This window comes from Chrysemys picta, chromosome 1 (genome assembly GCF_011386835.1).
Source record: "Chrysemys picta bellii isolate R12L10 chromosome 1, ASM1138683v2, whole genome shotgun sequence".
Taxonomy (NCBI): Eukaryota; Metazoa; Chordata; order Testudines; family Emydidae; genus Chrysemys; species Chrysemys picta.
This window is the reverse complement of record NC_088791.1, coordinates 96,354,459-96,375,713: the sequence shown is the minus strand read 5'-3', so window position 1 is coordinate 96,375,713 and position 21,255 is coordinate 96,354,459. Positions and strand designations below refer to the sequence as shown.

The 21,255-nt window shown below is 43.9% G+C and overlaps 1 protein-coding gene across 43 annotated transcripts in view; it reads right to left on the bottom strand.

Annotated features, from left to right (window-relative positions):
• RBFOX2 (RNA binding fox-1 homolog 2) overlaps positions 1 to 21,255 on the bottom strand; it is a 246,656-nt gene that overhangs the window by 73,903 nt on the left and 151,498 nt on the right. The window contains exon 1 of one of the 43 annotated variants that reach the window (XM_065564051.1): positions 19,512 to 19,652. The exons of the other annotated variants lie outside the window; for them this stretch is intronic. Coding sequence (XP_065420123.1) covers positions 19,512 to 19,637 — 126 coding nt within the window. The 5' untranslated portion in view covers positions 19,638 to 19,652. Of the gene's footprint in view, positions 1 to 19,511; positions 19,653 to 21,255 lie in introns of those variants that run through there. 43 annotated transcript variants of the gene reach the window in all.

The following is a 21,255-nucleotide window of genomic DNA, read 5'->3' as shown; positions in this document are numbered from 1 at the left end:
TAACAGCAGCATTTAAGCAAACTGATTCTCCCACTTCCCAGGTATGAACGACATGAAGAAATGCAAGAGTCCTGACAATCACAAGCAGGAGGAGAGGTGTGGATGGATGGACTGAAACCCATCCTCTCTACAAACTGTCTTGAGAGTCTTGTCGGCAATAGCGTCTTTCAAACTCGCTTCTGCAGACAACAGCAGCAGCCATCCCAGACTAGCAGTACAGGGAAGGGTTGCTCACGAATAGCAACAAGCCCTCCAAGTGCAGTGGTAACTTGGCAAACCGTAACTAAGTGTAGACACACAGTTTTCTTTAAACACAGTGTAAGGTACTTTTAAACCTGCAGTTCAGAACAAGAAAAAATTCTGCTCTCCCCCACTAATTCATCCACAACCAGGTAAGGAGGACTCAACCCAACTCCCCTATCAAAGGAGATGAATAGATTCCTGCACACGTCCACTTGTCAGACCCCACTCCCATAAAGATACAGGGAACACCTCCCATTACTCATAAGAAAGCTAAGGCTCTGTTCAGAAACGTAATTGAAACAGTGGTCCGAGCACAAAAGGGATATGGGATTAGTGTAACTAGACGGAGGGGCTCCATTTGCAGCTTTCACCCAGTCCCCTTGGCTTGTAAGGTATGATCCAGAGTCGTGCCTGGCTCTGCTGAGGCCAAGTAGAACACTAAAGACAGAGACCTTCTCCCAACTTAGATCTTGTATACGCACTTAACCAATTTATCTAAAATTGTTTAAAAATTTGATTTAGTTTAATTGATCAAACCCCTTGTGTGGACACTTATACCAGCTCACACTGGTACAGCTTACATCAGGAAATTTAGTTAAATCAGTGCAAAAACTGCATATAGATCAGCCTTTATAGAAATGTAATAGCTTCTAAAGATGTGGAGCTGGGAACATTCCTTTGAATATTTACTGAACTACTTTATTCTTCATTGCAATGTTAATTAGGTAAATTCCTTTGGCAGTCAGTAGGTGGTGATCCAAGATCATGACATTGAAATGGAGCACGGCTACTAGAAAAACATGGGCCTGGTCTACACACTTTTTAAACCGGTACAACAATTTTGGTCAGTTGTGTGAATTTTTTTTTTTAAATAGTTATACCAGTAAAACCCGTAGGGTGAATACAGTTATACTGGTATAACAATGCCATACACATGCCATACACCAGTACAGTTCATTCCCCTTCCTGTATGGGAATAAGCTATCCTGATCGAAGCACATTTATACCTACCGAACTGCGACTACCCTAGGGAGGTTGTACCACTTTAGCTATATCAGTATAATTAAAGCAGTACAACTCGTGTGTTTAGAGAAGCCCATAAAAATTGTCATACTGGATCAGATCAGTTGGCTATCTAAGCCAGTACCCTGTATGAAAGTAGCGGGCATCATATGCTTTAGGAAGGTGCAAGACATTCGGTGAATAACTTGCCCTTGAAGGAAGTTTCCTTCTCCTGTCAGGTTGTGGTTGGTTGACTTACGTCCTGAAGTACTAGGGTTTATATCCCTCATTTAAAAATAACCAACCAACCAAGCAAAACAAAACAAAAACGATCCACCAAGCAAAAGACAAGGCACTGTTCTCTATTGTAATGTCTATACTAAACCTTGTGGTAACTGATTGCCTGTTAACTTGAGGTAATTAACATGTTTGTAAAGGCTATTGTGATCCAGGCTATAATCGTTTGTTCTTTACTTCTTTCACCTGGACAATAGACTAGAAGTAAAGAACAAACATTTATAGCCTGGATAGAGACAGAGAGGGCTGGTCTACACTGGGGGGGTGGGGGAGGGATCGATCCAAGATACGCAACTTCAGCTACGCCAGTTCCTTGGTGAAATAAGCCATTAAGTGTTGACCAGAAGGTCTCCAAGCAGTTTCTTCTTGAAAAGAGACAGGAGCAGAGAGCCTTTTTCCTTTTAGTATGAGGTCAGAAGTAAAATATCACAGCAGAGGAGTCCAATAATAAAATCAAGGCTTTTGAATTTCCCCTCTTGTCAAAGAAAAGAAGCCAAAGAAAGCACATCTAGTACTTGTGGCATGAGCCAGCTGAAGAACAGCTACATGACAGCAAGGGAGGCCAGAAATTCTGATATCTGCCACTATCGGGGTGGCAGCAACTCTCCCAGTCTCTTCCTGAAATTAGGGCCTTGTCCGGGGGTAGTCAAAAGGCAGCCCACGGTCCACATCCGGACCGCGAGAGCCTTTTCAGCAGACTGAAGGGCTCATGGGGGCTCAGGCTTCAGCCCTGCAGGAGGGTGTTTCAGTCCTGAGGTGCTTCCTGCAGGGCTGACCCTTGGATTCCTGGTGGAGCTGAAGACCCACATCCAGGCACGCGAGGACGTGGAGCTTCACCCCCACCTGAGGCACGTGGGGAATTGGGGCTTCAGCAGGAAACACAGGGGGCGTTCTCAAACATTTATCCGGCTCTAATCTGCTGCACCTGAATTTAAGCCATGACAGTGGGAGCCTGCCCGGGGCTGACAGCTAAGTAGCCCCTGGAATGCTACCCACCACCCCAATCAAAATCTAAAATGGTACACCTGGGGCACAGACCCTGCAATTAAAATGTCCACAATTCCACCCAAGCTGCTGAAGCTGCATATTTCCTGTCTTGGAAAAACCTCTTCTGATGGATTGTTTTTTTCCTTGCTGCCAATCAGGGCTGATGGAGAAAGAAGGCGGTGCTCTTTGCCTTTGCCCCTGCCCCTCAGCAGGCGCCATTTTTACAGGAAAGAGGGAAGAGTTCAGTGGCTTGTGGCAGCTCTGCTCTTCCCTTCCCTCTACTCTTGGGACAAGGAAAGGGGCTCTTGTGCCTCTCCCTCTTCTTCTCTTCCTCCCTGCACCCCTTCAGTCCCACCGGGAATCACGGCTTCAGCCCTGCCTGGAATCATGCCAGGACTTGGAGCTTCAGGGCAGTGAAGAGCCCCAAGAACTGCAGGAGGAGCAAAGGTGAGCCAAGGTAGTCCCACCTTTGGTGTTTTCAACGTTTAACAGCACTGTGTTTAAAAATGTCAGCAAAAAAAAAAAAAAAAGGAAAATTGACACTGAAAACCGTTCATTTAAAGAAGAGTGGACCGATGCTTATTGTTTTATTTTGCCACAACACACAAAGGGTCAACCAGTATGTTTAATTTGTACAGAGACAGGGGCTGTTGTTAAAAATGGGAACATCAAACGGCACTACGAAATGAAGCACATGGATTTTGACCGCAAATATTTGCATCTGTTTGACATTTTAGCTAAATACTTCTCAAAGTCTCTGATAAATTACATCTTTCTTGGGGGTTATTTTTAGGTTATACAGTGGTTTGATTTTCTTTTTCATTTAATGCAGTAAAAATATAAGCAATATAGGCCCTGGATATATTGCACAGTATTGTATGTGTTCGCTGAACAGGGGCACTTGTGGTGTGAAAAATGTTGCTCTGGAGTCCAGACCTTGACTATATCTTGACCAAGAAATTTGGACCTTGACAAAAAATAATTGACTACCCCTGGCCTTGTCTATACACAGTCTTGCACAAGTTTAACTAAAAGTGTGGTTTTGAACCAATTTAGTTAAATGGGTACAATTTGTGTGTAGACATTCTTGTTTCAGCTTGAGGCTAGTTTATCCAGCTCATTTTTAAAATTGGATTAAGCTAAACCAAAATAAGACACTCTTAAAATGAAAAAAAGAAAGCATCTATGCACAAACTTGCACTCGTTTAACTAAATTTGTTTACAAACACATCTTTAGTTAATCGAATGCAAATCTGTATATAGAGAAGACTTATCACTGCCTCCTACTCCCAGATATGTAAAACAGGGATTCACATTCAAAGTGCAATGTATCATCTTATAAATACTGTACTATTCAAACCCAATCATAATACAAGCACGAGTCTTAGAATTTTTGCATGGACTTCAAGTTTCAGGGAAGCTCACAAGAACAGAGAAGTCAAGGTAAAGGAGCAGAAAGAATCACTTGCATGTTCTTACATATTATTTCAGTCTTGCAATATTCTACTCTCCCATTTGCCTCGGATGAGTAATTTTTTTGGATGGGTAGAGAAAATAAAAATTCACTTTTCCATCATCCTCATTGACAGAAGTATTTTATACCTGAACAAGAACACTGTTGTGATAATTGTGAAAGAATGCCTTATTTAGCAGTGCTTTTATATTTAGGTCTCTGATAAAACAACAGGGCAGGAGATCTAGCCTGAATTATGTATCTCCCTTCTCCCCAGGATTAAGTCCTCAAATATCCATCATATCAGCTCAGGATCAGACGCTTTTCCTTTCTGGGGATTGTGTCCTGTTTCCTTCTCCTCTTCTCTGGGGAAATGATAGGAACTAACAAACAAAAAAATCCCATGGCTGCCTGCAGCCCTACCACTCAAAATCCAAGGTGTCACAGTATTGCTCAAACACTGTTGATCTCCCAGATCCAGAAAGCAGCTTGGTGGCCAACTGGGAAATGAGACAGTGAGCAGAAATGGGAACTTGTCTCTGTAGATACAGGTAAGAAGGAAGTTCTTATGTAGCTCTACCACTGTTCTCAAGAAACCCTTAAGACAAACTGATGAAACTGCTTTGGACAGGAGACTCCAGCCTTCAGTACTTCTCAGAGAAATAGAAGTCTCTTCTGAGTAGGTTTCAGATGTCATGATGGAAAAAGGTAATTCAAGCGCCATCACCTACCAACATTTGAAAGGCCTCTCTTTGGCATTTCAAATGTTGGTAGGTGATGGCCTTTCAAATATCTCACTAATATAGGATTCAAAGTCAAGAATTGTATTGACCATTTACATGTACATACTGAGAGCACAATTCCAGCCCCATCTGGAGCCAGCCTCGTATCCCAGTTGCCCTGAGGAGTGGAACTCGACATACATACCATTGCCCCTGGATGGGTTAAGGGGACTGGAAATGACATACAAAGCCTTTTGTCTCTATATCACTATTTCCAAATGGTTCTTGTTGGAAGTGATCAAAATCTATCACCATCCAATAGCTGTGTTCAGTGGGGTAGGTGCAAAGGGATAGGGTCACGCAACGGGCCTGAAATCAGCTTTTAACAACTTTGTTGGAATGACAATGCATACAAGTGTTGCCAAAATTAACTTTCAATTCTGTTTTTAGTTGGCTGGTATTCGCAACACAAAAATGCAACCACAACTGCTTCCTTGCTAACACTGCCAGCACAGGGTAAGGACTGAATAAAACCTGGAGACCGAACACCACTGAGAGTTAGATGGAGGGTATGGAAAGCTTGCACCGCTACCATATCTGTTCCATAAACAGAGGTCTTCAGCACCAAGGCGGTCCCACTAGCACCTTTCACCAGCACTAAACTGCATTGGATAAAAGGAGACAGGACAGAGCACTGAACTAGTACAGGAGATGTGGGGTCTATTCTTGGCTCTGCCACTGGCCTGATGGGTAATCTTGGGCAAGTCACTTCGCCTCAGTTTCCCAATATGTAAAATGGGGATATACTGACCTCCTTTGTAAAGCAGTGTGCAACAGGTAGGTCTTGCTACCACTATAGTATTACGGATTCTTTTGTCTGAAGGCTTGGACACTTATTCTCCCCATCACAGCAGTTTTGTTTAAACTGGAATTTTTCAGGCCTGTAATTCACAGTAGGTGCAGTTCCATTCATGACAGCACTCATGGAAGCTGTAGTTCATAGAAGCCTCCTATGTATTCAAGCGTTTTTATCACTATCATCTAATGGTGAATTGAGCTCATCTGAAAAATTCTAATGGAGACAGGCAAAAGAAATTTGAGATATGAAATTTACCCCCTGGAATTCTTTTTAAACACACCATATAGAAGGAAGCCAAACCCTTCTGCTGTGGGAAAAGAAGAAAAAGAGAGATCTTTACTTTCAAGCACCTGAAATACAGCAAACACCCTGACCGTCATTGTTCCCAACACTAGTCAAACTTCACTCTATTCCTGTGCACAAATTCAAGCTCTCTGTGCTGAAACGGACAACAACTTAATCAAGAGGATCTCAGACTTCCTGGTGGATATAGCTAAGATTTAAAAAACAGAGATGTATATTTAATACTTACTAGCCAAGAACTAAGCCCAATCACCAGGCTGAAAATACACCTGTGCTCTGAGCCATACCACCTTCTGCCCAGTCTCCCAGTGGATTGGTACCCTCCACTGCTGGACTCCAAAACTCTGCGTCTACTGCTGCTGAACTCTGCATCAGCTGCCTCACCTACAAAATCTATCATCATTGGGACACCCCAGAAATAAATTAATGCTGGTTAGTGGTCTCCAAACATTTTATGTTGACTCACAGAGACCGCTGCTGAAGTGGTAGGAGGGTCCCCATACAGCAGCAGAGTCCTCTGCTGGGATGGTTGGAAACGGAGGCTTCCCTTCCGGATCAGAACCTACATCACCCAACATAAGGGAGCAGTAGACTCAGGATAAGGGGTCCCCATACATGAGCCCACTACTAGAGAGCCAGATACAGGGCATGCCACCAGTGGCTTTCAGACTGACTTCCTGACCCTCAGTCCACTGTTTCCCTAATATCACACCAGAAAACAAAGTTTTCTGAGTGTGGGAATGGAGTGGGGAAAGCAAAACTCTTAGGAGGAATGACAGGATAGTGCTGGCAGGGGCCACCGCCCACACAAGCTGGGTCTCCTGCTTGAAACAGTGCCATCCATTCCAGATGCCTCTGCTCCAAGGGGTAGGGAGGATGACAGCCCTCCACAGGGCCCCATACTCCTACAAGCAGTGACGGGAGCACTCTGTCCCAGCTACTTCACAGCGGTAGTAACCAGATTCCCCAAAAGTGGCACTGGAGCTAGCTCTGCAGATTTAGGAAGACATCACAGTAAAAACTAAAGTTTTTTTTTTTTTTTACAGTTTAAATCCTAGAGAAGCTGATGCCCCTCACCCAGAAATATTCCTACTCATTGTAGGCAAGTGGATTTTTCAAAGCCTTGCCTATTGCATGTGTCTGCCTGCATGGGAGTCTCATGCAGCTCTCTCAAACTGGTGCTTCTCTGGAAAGAATTGTGGCGATCCCTTTGCAACCAGAAGCCAGGCTTCCTTGTCGCTTTCTCCACAGCTGAAAGAGGAAAGTAGGCTGGTACTGAACTGTGCAAAGTCACTGCCTACATTGTGATTTTGATGGTAGAAGGATGGACATAAACATTAAGGACTACGTCAGAGCCCCGTCAAATGTCTAATTTCACTTGCGTTACAAAATCCACTCTTTGATTCCCCTGTCCCAGTGGCTAGCAAAATCTGCTCCCTTGCCTGCACCTCCTTTCCCCAAATCCAGCACCTCAGGATGAAAACCAAGGACAGAGCAGCAGTGCTGGCTCAGCTGCCAGCTGGATGGGGAGGGGGAGGGGAAAGGAGGGAATGCTGGGAAAGGGAAAAACATCTGGAATCAATTGGTAGGGTTTTGAATGCCTTGGAAGGAACTGCAGAGCTGGCAGAAAACACAGTGAGGAGCTGTATGTACAGACACGACTATGGAGATGAGATATGGGGGAAAGCATAGAGCGTATTTATATATAAAGCACAACTCCTCTTGAGATTCTTCATTATATGAGCAGCTAAAGTTGTCAGCCTCATACCACTTTCACTGCAGACTACACATACCACGGGTCCATATGAATTCGTCCTGCACATGGAGAGAATTCAACAGCAACCAGACTGGATCAGATGCACACAATCCTAGCCAAAGCAAACCAGACTCTCCTCTGTGTCTTAAATGCCAGGACTCAATAGCAAAGCAACAATACTGTAACAATCTGCCATGGGGGTGTGGATGGAGGAGAGAAGCAGCAATGGAGATCTGTGATTGACTTGGCATGTTATTTTTAAGGAGTTTGGTGGCTCAGGAATCCAGATTGGCTCCCACATTGGCTCCTCTAGCTAATCTAGCTTCCTCTTGCCTTCTGTTATTCATTTGTTCCAAGACCAGATTTCCATCCTAAAGGAAGGTTTCATTCTGTATTCTGGAAAGCACTGACTGCAAAGGATTTAGGGCTCATAGTCAGGGCCAGCTCTAGGTTTTTTACTGCCCCAAGCAAAAATAATTTTTGGCTGCCCCCCTCCCCCCACTGCACCCTCCTTCCACCGCAGCCCTGGGTCACTGGTAACTCGCTCCCAGGGCGTGTCATTCAGCAGGAATTTTGGATTTGCACAGAACACAGACAGGATTGGTTCCTATATGGTTACAGAACTGCAATGAAGTGGAACAATTTTCAGCTTGTGTGATTGGAGGATATCTGGATGCATATTATAAGACTGTCCTTCATAAATGAGGAAAAGTTGAGGTGCCTTTATTATTCTTTTGTTCCATTCTTTGTTTCTATGGGGAATGTGCCAAAGCAATATCACGGTCTTCCTTTTAAAGGAATAAAACTAAAACTTAAAAAAAAAAAAAGCAATGGCTGTTGAAAATAGCAATTCCAGTCCTAATAACCACTGGGAAGCATTTCTTGCTCAATTTTATTCTACTTTTTCTACAGCAAGTTACAGTGGATCAGTATATTTGATTTGGGAGAAATGAAGTAACAGCTGCCCAAATTGAGCTTGAGCACTCCTGAATTTTGAGGGTGTTCAAATCTGGAAAAGAAAAGTCAATTTCTGCTTCCATGGCTCAGAAGTGGAAATCCTCCTACGTGCCTGGTACAATATCTAAAGCTGTCCAGGTCCAATAGAGCCTCCCCTCCCTTACTTTTCATTTTAAATTCTAGGGGGATCCACGTACCTCCCTTGCTAGGCTTCAGAAAGAGAGGGGCACTGTCCATTTAGTCCACCCAATTCTTTCTTTGGGGGAGAGCCCAGGGCTGGGGCGGCAGGAGGTGCAGGTGGAGGCCAGAGCTGGGGCGGCAGAGGGTGCGGAGGGGGGAAGGGGGAAGAGCCCAGGGCTGGGGCGGCAGGAGGTGCAGGTGGAGGCCAGAGCTGGGGCGGCAGAGGGTGCGGAGGGGGGAAGGGGGAAGAGCCCAGGGCTGGGGCGGCAGGAGGTGCAGGTGGGGGCCAGAGCTGGGGCGGCAGAGGGTGCGGAGGGGAGAAGGGGGAAGAGCCCAGGGCTGGGGCGGCAGGAGGTGCAGGTGGAGGCCAGAGCTGGGGCGGCAGAGGGTGCGGAGGGGGGAAGGGGGAAGAGCCCAGGGCTGGGGCGGCAGGAGGTGCAGGTGGAGGCCAGAGCTGGGGCGGCAGAGGGTGCGGAGGGGGGAAGGGGGAAGAGCCCAGGGCTGGGGCGGCAGGAGGTGCAGGTGGGGGCCAGAGCTGGGGCGGCAGAGGGTGCGGAGGGGGGAAGGGGGAAGAGCCCAGGGCTGGGGCGGTAGGAGGTGCAGGTGGAGGCCAGAGCTGGGGCGGCAGAGGGTGCGGAGGGGGGAAGGGGGAAGAGCCCAGGGCTGGGGCGGCAGGAGGTGCAGGTGGGGGCCAGAGCTGGGGCGGCAGGGGGTGTGAGTTGGGGAGAGTCCAGGGCTAGGGCAACACAGGGGTGAGGGGGGAGCCCAGGGCTGGGGTGGGGGGTGGCAAAATACCTAGAGCTGGCTCTGTTCCTACCATTCACAGCAAGCTGCAGCATGAGGTTTCAGTTCCACACTCCTTCCCCCTCCCTTTCCTGTTACTAACGGCCGAGGGAATGCTGGGAAATGTAGTTCTTTCCCTGCTCCAGGGCTGGCTCTATAGGCAGGGAGCTAACCAAGGAACTACAGCTTCCAGGACTCCCTGTTGGTTCTCAGCTCCCATGCTGGATTCTTGTGCCCCTGCAAATATGCCGCCCCAAGCAACTGCTTGCTTTGCTGGTGCCTAGAGCCGGCCCTGCTCATAGTGAAAAAGCAACTCAACATAAGCTCTCAGTGCAATACTGTGGCAAAAAGGGCTAATGTGATCCTTGGATGTGCAATCAGGGGAGTAGTGAGATGATTTTACCTCTTTCTACAGCATTGGTGAGACATACTGGAATACCAAGCATAGTTTTTAAAAGGATGCTGAAAAACTGGAGGGGTTACAGAAAAGAGCCACACAAATGATTTGGGAGCTGGAGAAAGTGCTATACCGTGAGAAACCTCAAGAGGTCAATCTATTTAATTTATTAAAAAGATTGAGAGGTGATTTGATTACAGTGTATAAGTTCCTTCATGGGGAGACAATACCAGGTATTAAAGGCTCTTTAATCTAGCAAAGAAAGGCATAAAAAGAACCAATGGCTGAAAGCTAAGCCAGACAAATTCAAATTAGAAATTAAGCACAAATTTTTAACAATGCGGGGGATTAATCACTGCCACGAGCTACTAAGGGAAATGGTGGATTCTTCACCTCTTGAGGTCTTCAGCTTAAGAGTGGATGCCTTTCTAGAATACATGCTTTAGTTAAACATAAATTATGCTTTAGACAGATACAAGTTACTAGGCTCAATACAGGGGTAACTAGGTGAAATTTAATGGCCTGTAATATACAGGTGATCAGACTAGATGATCTAACGGTCCCTTCTGGCCTTAAACCTCTATGAATGTCAGACATACCTGTAAAAAATTTCTACCTTATTGCTGAATCTCTTTGTAGACCTGGGGGAGGAGAAACCTCAATTTATCATATACCAGTTTGTAACCCACAAGCCTGCACCGAATTCTGCCCTATATCACCCACAGACATTGCTCAGAGGTGCAGCCCACCTAGTGACATCTTCTCTATACTTCTATTCTCTCAGCGAGGTCTCAGTAAACATAGGCCTTGATGCCTTCAGATGGAACAGCTCCCCAAGCTTTCCAAAGGCAAGATGCTCATCCCTATCCCCACCCCACTAAAATTTGTCTATAATAGAAAAGTGCACCAGTTTAACGAGACCAATTTAAAAACTGATCTTCTTAAACTGGTGCAAACTCCTAATATGCAGACAAACTTGTAACTGGTTTAAATCCTTGTGTAAGCTAAACTGATGTAAGGGCTTCTGTGAGTATCTACAGACTCCTCTAAAAGGTTGTGCAACTCCCAAAGATTGCACCTCAGTGAATCCCAACAGATCTCTGCCACCCACAGCAGTGTACTAAAGGGTGAGTAGATACAATTTTTCCTCTTTCCATTAGTCTGCCACCATACCAGAAATATAAGAGGCTGCACCACATCAAACTCAAACTCTTTCTGCCAACGGGTCCTACACCTAAATGCCAGGCTAAACAAGGCAACACACCCTAGGATATAGGCCTGGGAGTAAGAATGAGCATCTGGCAGCCAAGAGAGAGACACTCTAGGATATGTGCCTAAGAACAAATGCAAGACTCTGGTACTCAGAAGAAACACCAAGATGTAAGCCCGAATGCTAGTATGAATCTTGCAGTGGGGGAATGCCTTATATTTATTCCATTTTTATCATATTACTGAAAAGAATTGCCAAGGAGCACAGTAGCCTACCCGTCTCCTAAGGCACCAGTGCTGCCATGATGCTGCACTGCCTTTGCATCAATGAATATTTAAACAGGGCAATAAATATTTCAGAACACATTCATCCTGACGAGAAGTCTATTAGGATAAAAGAGAAGACATAAATACTGCAGGGCCATGGCCCCTCCTTGTCCTGTTCCCCCCTCCTTCCTGAAGCCTCCACTAGGCACCTGAGAACTTCAAAGATTAATGAGCACAGCTTCAGTTACTTTCCAAACAGCAAAAAACACCACAAAGGAGGAAAGAGATGTGTGTCCCACATCCCAGCAGGATGGGACCACGAAACGATCACCAGCTTCTGGGGAGATGCAAACTTTTAGGTGATATTATCTTGTTCTGGGGGAGAATAAATTGTGTTAAGTCCCCTCAAAGCTTTCTTAGACTTTACTCTGCCACAGTACATCCTGAAACAGTAAGACATGTTGAGGGCCAAGCTCAGTGCCAGGTCAGTCAGGTTCAGCTACAACCCCTCTCCTTAGTTGTTGAATTTACTCTGGTGCTTTTTCTATTGCTAGCAACTCCTCTCCCTGCTCTTAGCTCTCTGTGTGATGTAACAGTTGCACAGAATTTTGCAACTGCTGATAAAATATGAAACATGAATGAGAATGGATAGAAAACAAATTTTAGAACACTACAGAAAATACATTTGTTTAATCAGTTCATCTTCTGCATACCTTCTTCATGTACTGGGTTTTAATTTTCAGAACTAGAAGTCTGCTCCTGTCTAAGGCCTTGATTATACTTCCAGGGTTTTGTTCCTTGGAGACCAAGTTCCTCCTGTACTGGAGGCTACAGTCCTCCGTAAATTCTGAAGCAAACATGTATTGAACTCCAGTTGAGGGCCATATTCACAGAGTCAGATATCAGCCTTGGTTTCCCAGAAAACATTGGCTGCTTCTAAAATTCAAGATGGATAACCCAAAGCTCCTCTGAGAATGCTAAGAGAGCAGAAGGTATATTTTGGGGATGGGGCATACCTGCATTTACATCATCATTGACTTTGATATGCTTAAATTACAGGAAGAGGATGTAGAATTCATAGTCTGCTTACAAAGAGGGTCATATCAGCCACCACCACTTCTTCACCAGGTCATGAAAGATCCCATTTAAAATTCTAAACAGATGTACAATTTTAGGAAAAGCCATTCAGGACGCCATTTAGCCTTACATTGAGTGAAAGGAAATCAGCGGAACACCAGTTAGATTAAAACAAACCCTCCTTCCCGAGGCCTGCCTCAATGTTACCAATTTAATAAATAAAAAGTCCAAGAAAAGCAGTAGGATTCCCATCTCCAAATGATCTAAAGTACAGGATGAGCCATCATGACTGCTGACTACAGCTAGAACAAAAGGGGTGGAGTGTAGGCCCCTGCCCTCTGTTAGAGGGCAAGGGGAGAAAAGAAACAATGCTTTCAGATGGGAATTTTGGAAGAGGGAATTTGAAGCCCACTGGAGTGAGTGGTTCTTTGCGCCATCTCGCAATGACACTAATGACAGAAATTTACTCCACCGACTGCCTTGAAGGATGGTCATATCCTTCCCCTATCTCATCCCCATACCCACTCTGCACAAGCACAGATTTGATTAGTCTCCTGCTGATTAAATCAAAGGGGATACCCCAATCTTACTGCAGAAATGCATCTTTCTGCTCCTCAAAAGTATTTTCAGGTATACTGAAGAATTCGATGTTACCAGTCACACTGACACAGGAACAGAGTTCCAGCTGGTACTACAGGGGAGTCGCATCTTACGTGGGGGTTAGGTTCTGAAGTTAGCGCGTAAGGCGAAAATCACGTATCGTCAAACGCTCATTGAGTGGAATGGCGGGTGGAATTGCCCGCAATACAGGTACAATATTTAAATTGCTATTTTTCTCTTTTTTGTTTTGCCAAGCGTGTATAGTTAAAATTGCGTAAGTTAAATGCGCCTATGATGCGACTCCACTGTACTGGCCTGACAAGTTTCAGAAATCTAAAGGATAAATTCTGCTTTCTATTCCTTATTTTTGCCCCCTATTTAGTGTTTTTTCCTAAATGCCAGGATAATTGATCCTGGGGGAGAGAAGAACGATGTGTGGGGTCTTGGTCTTTGCTTCCTCGAGGATAAGAACCAAAGAGAAGGCGCAACTTGAAGCTATCCCTCTGGAAGTCTAAACTTATCAAACAAATCAGCAACAGAAAATGAAAGGTCTAAGTTTCCACAGGCAAGGGGACTTATATCTCAGAGGGACCCTTCTAATGCAAGTGGGGGTTTACAATATGCCATTAGTGCTCTTTTTTCTTGACCATCAAAGTGTCTGAATGCTACTCAGTCCGCTCTGGATGGCCAGTTCCATATTAATGAAACACCCTCTCCTTCCCTCCCATTCCATGGCATGAATTGGCTCCCACATGAAATATTGAGCCATCAAATGGCAAAACCTCGCTCCCCAGATAGAATTTCAGGGAAGTGAAGCTGTGTATTGAATTGTTAAATCGATCACTTTCTGCCTTCCTCCATCCCTGTAGAACAGAGGCTCCAGGAGGGTTAGCAGCAGCCACTACTCCAGACTATGGCCAGGGGACAAGGCAAGGGGGCAAAGGAAGAGTTCCTGTTTACATCAACATTGTAAGGACCATAGCAAAGTGGTTCCAAGGGCAGCAGCAATTTATTTTACCCTTTTGAGAGCTGGGATTTTATATTCCCACTCCCATCTCTCACTGCAGTCACCTTTAGTATTGACAGACCCCTCACTAAGGAAGGTGAAAAAGGATCTGGGGAACCCCATTAAAAGTCAAACACCTGATCTGACAAAGAAGAATGCCTTGCACCTTTCAATTTCCTAACAGGCCTTGCGAACACTCAAATATATATAAAAGGAGGCTTATGGAGGTTCAGTGGGGATCATGAGTCCACTATTAAAAAAAAAAAAATCTGCCCCTCCATTGAGAAATTTAAAGTAGTTGCCACCATTTTGCAGGGCACATCAAAGCTAGTGAGAGCTCCCTCTACTTGCTAGGTAGTAGTTTAATACTATTCCTGGAACTGTGCATATGTAAACTAGTGCACAAAAAAAGGCAGGGGTGGGGGGAGGGTTATATTAATCTGATCCAGGGTGACAGAAAACAAATTAGAAGTTAAATGTTTACCAAATGGAAAAGGAGAAATACAATAAAGAAAGAAAACAAAATTTTATTGTGTATTTTCTAAAGATAGATTTATTTCCAATTAATGGAGATAAGCGGATAACAAACTTTAATTTTGGCTAACTGCAGCCCTAGTGGCAGGAAGGTCATGCTGTAGGCAATACTGGTGATATTCCTCATGGAGTATACCAATTTCACTACCAATTCATCCCAAACGCCACATGATTGCAGCAGAACCTGTCACGAGCATCTTGAACAAGAAGATTTGACCTTCTGCTTGAAAGATGGGATATGAAAAAGCAAATTAAATACTAATGGAAGACAGGAAAGGCGAGCAGAGATGCTGTAGTGTGTGCGCACAGGTGTTCAAGATAGTAATTCTAAGTATTCTAGGAGGAACAGAATGTTAAAGGAGCCAGAAGCACAAAGGGAAGCAAAGGTGAGACTGTCTCAGTACTAGCACCAAAATTTTTCTGACATATAGTGGGGACGCTGGAAAATGCAATCTACTCTCCGCTCACTGAAAGTCCCATACAGAACACAGAGAAAGATAGTTTTCTCCATCCTACAGACATGTTCTTTTGAAGCAGATGTCACTTTGCAACTGAACACATTCATTGCTTTGGAAGCAGAAGCCCCAGATTGCTGGATGGGTTCCATACAAGCCTCCTCCAGATGGGCCAGCACAGCTCACAAGACACACTTTATCACTGTCAAACTCCAGAAACCTTCTACAGTACAGAGCCCTGGGCAGTTTGTTTTAACATATTTTTTCTAGAATAAAGGGATTTGGGCTGGACTGCTTCTCTTTGCTGGAAGGGATTCTGGCCAGGTGTTAGAACAAGATTGCATTAGTCCTGCAAAATCCATTTTCTATTGTGTGTAGTTCCTTCCAACTCCATGCATCCAGACTGGTGGCACTTTTGAGGAACTAAGCTTTGCTTTCTTTCCCCAAAATTGTGGGATGAGTTTACTGAATTTTAATACTCCCAAAATGGCCACAGATTGTTAACAGTACAGCTCCGCCAGCACACCTTAGTCTAACCTGTCATACCCTTTCTATTCCAGTCCTTTCCAGGAGCAGATGTAGAACAGCAGGCTTACAAGAAGAAGAGGCTTACAAGAAGGTCTGTACTTGTGGACGTGGTGGATAAAAAAAATCATTTTTTTTTAAAGTTAAAAACAATTTAAATTTAAATTAAATACTTTTTTCTTTTGAAATAGAAATCTATGTTAAGGTCTAAACTTACGATCATCTATTACAATCATTTAATTAAAGATACTATTAAGCAGAATGTATACTTTTGCTGCCAAAGTTTTAAAGAAATCAAACCATTGAATTGGTGGAAGTCACTGGCTACACAACTGGAACCACAATTTGCTGAAGTGCTAAAACCTGCATTTGACAGCAATAAGCTTTTCTGCAAGTGCAGGGAGAATATTTTCTTCATTTCAGTTTATTCAGCTAGTTCAGTTCAATGCACAGTTCATTCCAAGTTAAGAACTCATTGGCAGTGAAAAAGCAGGAAAGCTTGTTTTCCTCTTCCAGTCTATGAATAAAAATGAGGTGTAAGAGGATGAGATCTATTGGTTCTAAAATCTTAAAGGACATGATGACCAGAAACTATCTACTGAGTTCATTAACTACAGATAATTATTATTATTGTTATTGTTGTTTTGTATTATTGTAGCACCTAGGAGCCCTAATCATGGCCGAATCCTTTTTTTTAAATAATCAATTAATTTTAAAAGCAAAACATGCTTTGATAAACCTTTTTTTTTATGTATTCAGTGCATTTAAGGTACTTTCATTTAAGTAATAAAAAACATTTTAAAATGCGTTTTTTGTGCATTTTAATTGAATTCCAATTTCAATCCAAATAAAACGTGACACAAATGACTAAAAATTAATCTAAATAAGAAATGCATCATTCACAATTTTCTAACATAATAAACGTGTAAAAATTCAGAATCTGAATAAATGTACAGTAAGCCATATTGCTGATTAAATAAATGTGTATCACTAGATACAGTAGATCCTCCTGGTTAGCAAAAAGTAGTACCCAATTTTGTTGTAAAGACTATATTTAATTGCAAATCAACATGTTTTAATGGTCATCAAGTAATGAGAAATCAACCTCTATTTAGGAAAATAATTTAAAAGTACAAATGTAAAACAAGACTAAAATTGATTATTTAAATCAATCCACCCTGCTTGTGGAAGATCTACTTTCAATCCAGGAATTAAATATTGACATTTATTTGTATGTATGATTCTCCAAATACACTTAAGATAACATGTGATGACCTAATACACTGCTTTTATATCTTCCCTCCTGTCGACTTACCTTACTCTTCTCGTCGGGGTTAGAGTACAGGGGTCAAATGGAGAGCAATCTGCTATCGATTTGGTGGGTCTTCACTAGACCCACTAAATTGACTGCCGGTGGATCGATCTCCGAGCATCTCCCAGCTGTAGTGTAGATGTAGCCTAAGTGGTGTTGCTATACTGCCCATCTCTCTCTTACCTCCCAGAGCTGGATGGTTTCTTAAGGATGAGTCTTATGCCTGGTCTATTTTCAAAGTTGCACCACTTTGCCTAAAGCTATAATTTTAAACTGATATAAAACACACTGTGGGCACTCTTAATTCAATTTAAACCTGGTTTATTTAGATTTAGCTTAATTTGGTAAAACCAGGCCTTCAGAATGCCTAAGGCCTCTGTAGTTTTGTCTGCATTTGTCTATCTAATATGCTTACTATTGGGTAATCCTGTCCTCTCAACATTTATGGCACATCAACCTGAAATATCTTGGAAGTTCTGGGGTTACTACAGAAAACGGGGATCTAACCTCTTCCACAGACAGGACTCAATTCTCAGCACAGTGACATAGTGAATATCGGGCAGGGCACGGGATCAAAAAATAGCTTTAAACTACTTTTGCATTCACGATATTCTTGAGCCATTTGGGAAATTGACTGGGCCCTGATATGAGGGTCTTTCCTGCTTCTCTAACTTAAAGCTCATGGGAATAGGGTTGCCAGGTGTCCAGTTTTCGACCAAAACACCCAGTCGAAAAGGGACCCTGGCGACTCATGTCAGCATTGCCGACCTAGCCATTAAAAGTCCGGTCGGTGGTGCTGAGGGTCTAAGGCAGGCTAATCCCTACCTGTCCTGGCAATGCGCTGCGCCCCAGAAGTGGCCAGCAGGTCCAGCTCCTAGGTGGGGGGCCCAGGAGGCTCCATGCACTGGTCTTACTCACAGGCACCACCACCACCCCCTGACCTCCTGCCTAGGAGCCAGACCTGCTGGCCGCTTCCAGGGCACAGCACGGAGCCAAGACAGGCAGGGAGCTTGCCTTAGCCCCACTGACCAAGAGCCGCCCAAGGTAAGCCCACACCCCAACCCCGAGCCCCAAACCCGGAGCCCCCTCCCACACCCAGAACCCCTCATTTCTGGCCCCACCCCGCAGTTAGAGTCTTCACCCACTCCTGCACCCCAACCCCCGCCCCAGCTCAGTGAAAGTGAGTTCGGGGGGGGGGGGGGGGGAGAGCAAGCCACCGATGGAGGGGGAATGTTGTGAGTGGGGGTGGGGCCTCAGGGAAGGGGCGGGGCTAGGGTGTTCAGTTTTGTGCCATTAGAAAGTTGGCAACCCTACATGGGAAGCAGAGAACAGTCAGAGCACAGTGTGCTTCCCACCATACCCACTCCTCAACTCTGATCAGCCCTCTTTCCTCCCGGTCCTTACTCCAAGGACTACACTCATGTAGCCCCCTTACATGGAGGGAATTCCCCAGAGTAAAGTTCTGTCCCTTTACACTGCCACAATGACATGGAGGGGCTTCAGCTTAGCAGAAAATGAGCCTCACAAAGTTGTGTTTGGTAAATACAGCAAGGTGAAAGATGGTGTTTAAAGACACAGAAAGAAAAATGAAGAAAACTTACACCAACATAGTGTGAATTAAATACAAACAGTTGAACACCAAACAAAGCTAACATTCCACAAAATCTCACCAGTTCACAGGGAATCAACAAGTTCCTGGATCCCTCAAGAGCCACCTTCCCCTCTCCTATTGTCTACTCTAGTCAGTCTGGAAGACGTTGCTTGTAGGAAACCATGGATATCAAATTCAGCCTATTCAAATGGCTAACCTTTGTTCCTGTCTATACTACACTTTCCAATTAGCTCTACAGAGACAGATCTTTCTCAAAAAGGGGGCTGGTTGAAAAACAAATGCCTTTCCCACTTCCTTAACTGTGCTGACTTTGAATAGCGTGTTCTGTTTTGGTCACCTCACTTCAAGTGTTACATAGGACACAACAAAAACAAGAAAAGATCCAGAGGACAACAAAACAAATTAAAGACAACATAGGGATATGTGCACTATACAGGATTGATGCTGTCCAAAAAAAACCTTAAGTCCACTCTTAGGTGAGCCTCTCACACTCCTTGCAAATATTTTAAGCCTAGCTATGACTTAGGGATTGGAGGGTGAGATAGGCTTTTATACAAGGAGAAGATAAAAAACTGGAAGGTGAATCTGAGTGGTATTGTATGTACTGCTTAAGTCAAACTTTGATGTCTAAAACTCGATCAATCAAAAACAGTTATCTGGAAGTCAAATTTGCTCTCCAAAATTTGGAAGCTTCATGGGACCAGGGCCTCACCATGCACAACTCCTAAAGTCTGCAGGACCAGAACTTCAAAATCTATGAACCTTAAGGAAGTAGGATGGCTCTAACTGCACTCAGGCTTCCTCAACCCAAGTGTAGTCCTTAAAGGTTGCTAGCTAGGCTGACATCCCAATTACCCTAAAGTTGTAGTGTCCCCTTGCACCCTCAGATAACTGGATTGTACTTTACAGGCAATATACAGTACTTTGGGACTACAGTAGGACCTCAGAGTTAAAACTGACCAGTCAACTACACACCTCATTTAGAACCAGAAGTACACGATCAGGCAGCAGCAGACACCAAAAAAAAAAAAAGAGAGAGAGAGAGAGTGTACAGTACTGTGTTAAACATGAACTACTAAAAAAATTCAGGGAAAGCAGCATTTTTCTTCTGCATAGTAAAGTTTCAAAGCTGTATTAAGTGAATGTTCAGTTGTAAACTTTACAAAGAACAACCATAACGTTTTGTTCAGAGTTAGAAACATTTCAGAGTTATGTACAACCTCCATTTCTGAGGTGTTTGTAACTCTGAGGTTCTACTGTATTTGAGATAAAAGTAATTATAGGTTGTCTTGAAAACATTAGATTTGTATTGGTAAATGTTGATAAATGCCAATTTCCCTGTACATACAAACCAATGAAAATATATTTCCATCAATAATCAAAATTTACAAATAGGCAAAGTAAGAAAAATCTGCTTGAGAACTTTCAGTTTTCTTTAAGAATATTTGTGTTTATTTTGACGTGTGATGTTGATAATTTGTGTTTTAACAGTTATAAAGCTTTAACTTTTTGAATCCATGCCTACTGTCATTAAATAATTAATGCTTGACACCCCCCCACTGCCTGACCACCACCACCCATAATTTCCCACAACTGTGAACATTTATATGGATAAACTTGGAAATGCTTAACACACATATTATTGCACAACTGGAAATGTAAAAAGATAAAAATAGAAAAAACAATTAAAAGTAAACTATTATCCATCAAAATTATTTAAAATATAAAAATTAAATTTTGCCAAGCCCAATTATAGGCAGGGCTGGTACTATTGCCTATTATTAAGGTTGCCCAACACTTCCCATTATCAGGCCCTGTCTTCAGTTACTTATAACTTTGCCAAACTAACTGTTTGAAGTTTTCCATGCCACGTGTATGCCTCAGACTGAATTTTTGTGAAAGTTTCAGCCAAAATTGTTCAGCTAATGCTGAGAAAAAGGCTAGGGGAAACCATGTTGTTCTGCCCAATTTAAAAAATTCTGGTGACCCTTTCTTTGACGAGACATAGCACCCCCATGCTGGGAAGCAGGGCACTTTGGCGGGGGAAGGCCTTTGTGTCAGGGATGTGCCTTTTCTAATCCTTTGAAAATCCACCCAAATTTGGACAAATTATAATCCTTTGGGGCGGGGGGGATCACAGTTTGCACATGCTGATTTGAGAATTCTTAGATTTTAGCAGCTAAATTCCTTAAAGATTCCATCTGCAATAGGCATGCTCCAGCCTGGAGCAGAGCAGGACTTTCACTGCAATTGCAGCTCTCGACTGCTGCAGGCCATATGCTGGGTCTGAGTCCAGCTCTCAGAACCTGAAGAGATAGCAGGGGAGACTGTCTTTCCTGTGTTCTCCTTGACCCTTCTACTGGGCCCAGACAGAGTGGAGAAGGAAGCTGCCTTATTAGAGTGCAGAAGGGGCAAGAGCCAGATCTGCTGGGGGAGAACAAGGGTGGGAGAGTAGATTAGTACAAGGAACCAGAGGATGGCAGACAGAGTTGCGGGGGAAGACCGAGACTGGCTGAGCAAACAGACTACGACTGGAGTCACAGTGAGAGACTGGAGCTGGGAGTCCGGCAAGGAGACTGGGACTAGGAGCCAGGGAAGAGGAGAGACATATTGCAATTGGACAAGGAACCCAGAGAAGGAGATTGGAACTGGAAACCAGTAGGGATGGGGAATGTGGGCCGGTGGGTGAGAGAGCTCTCTGGTGACCGGAAGTGGGGTG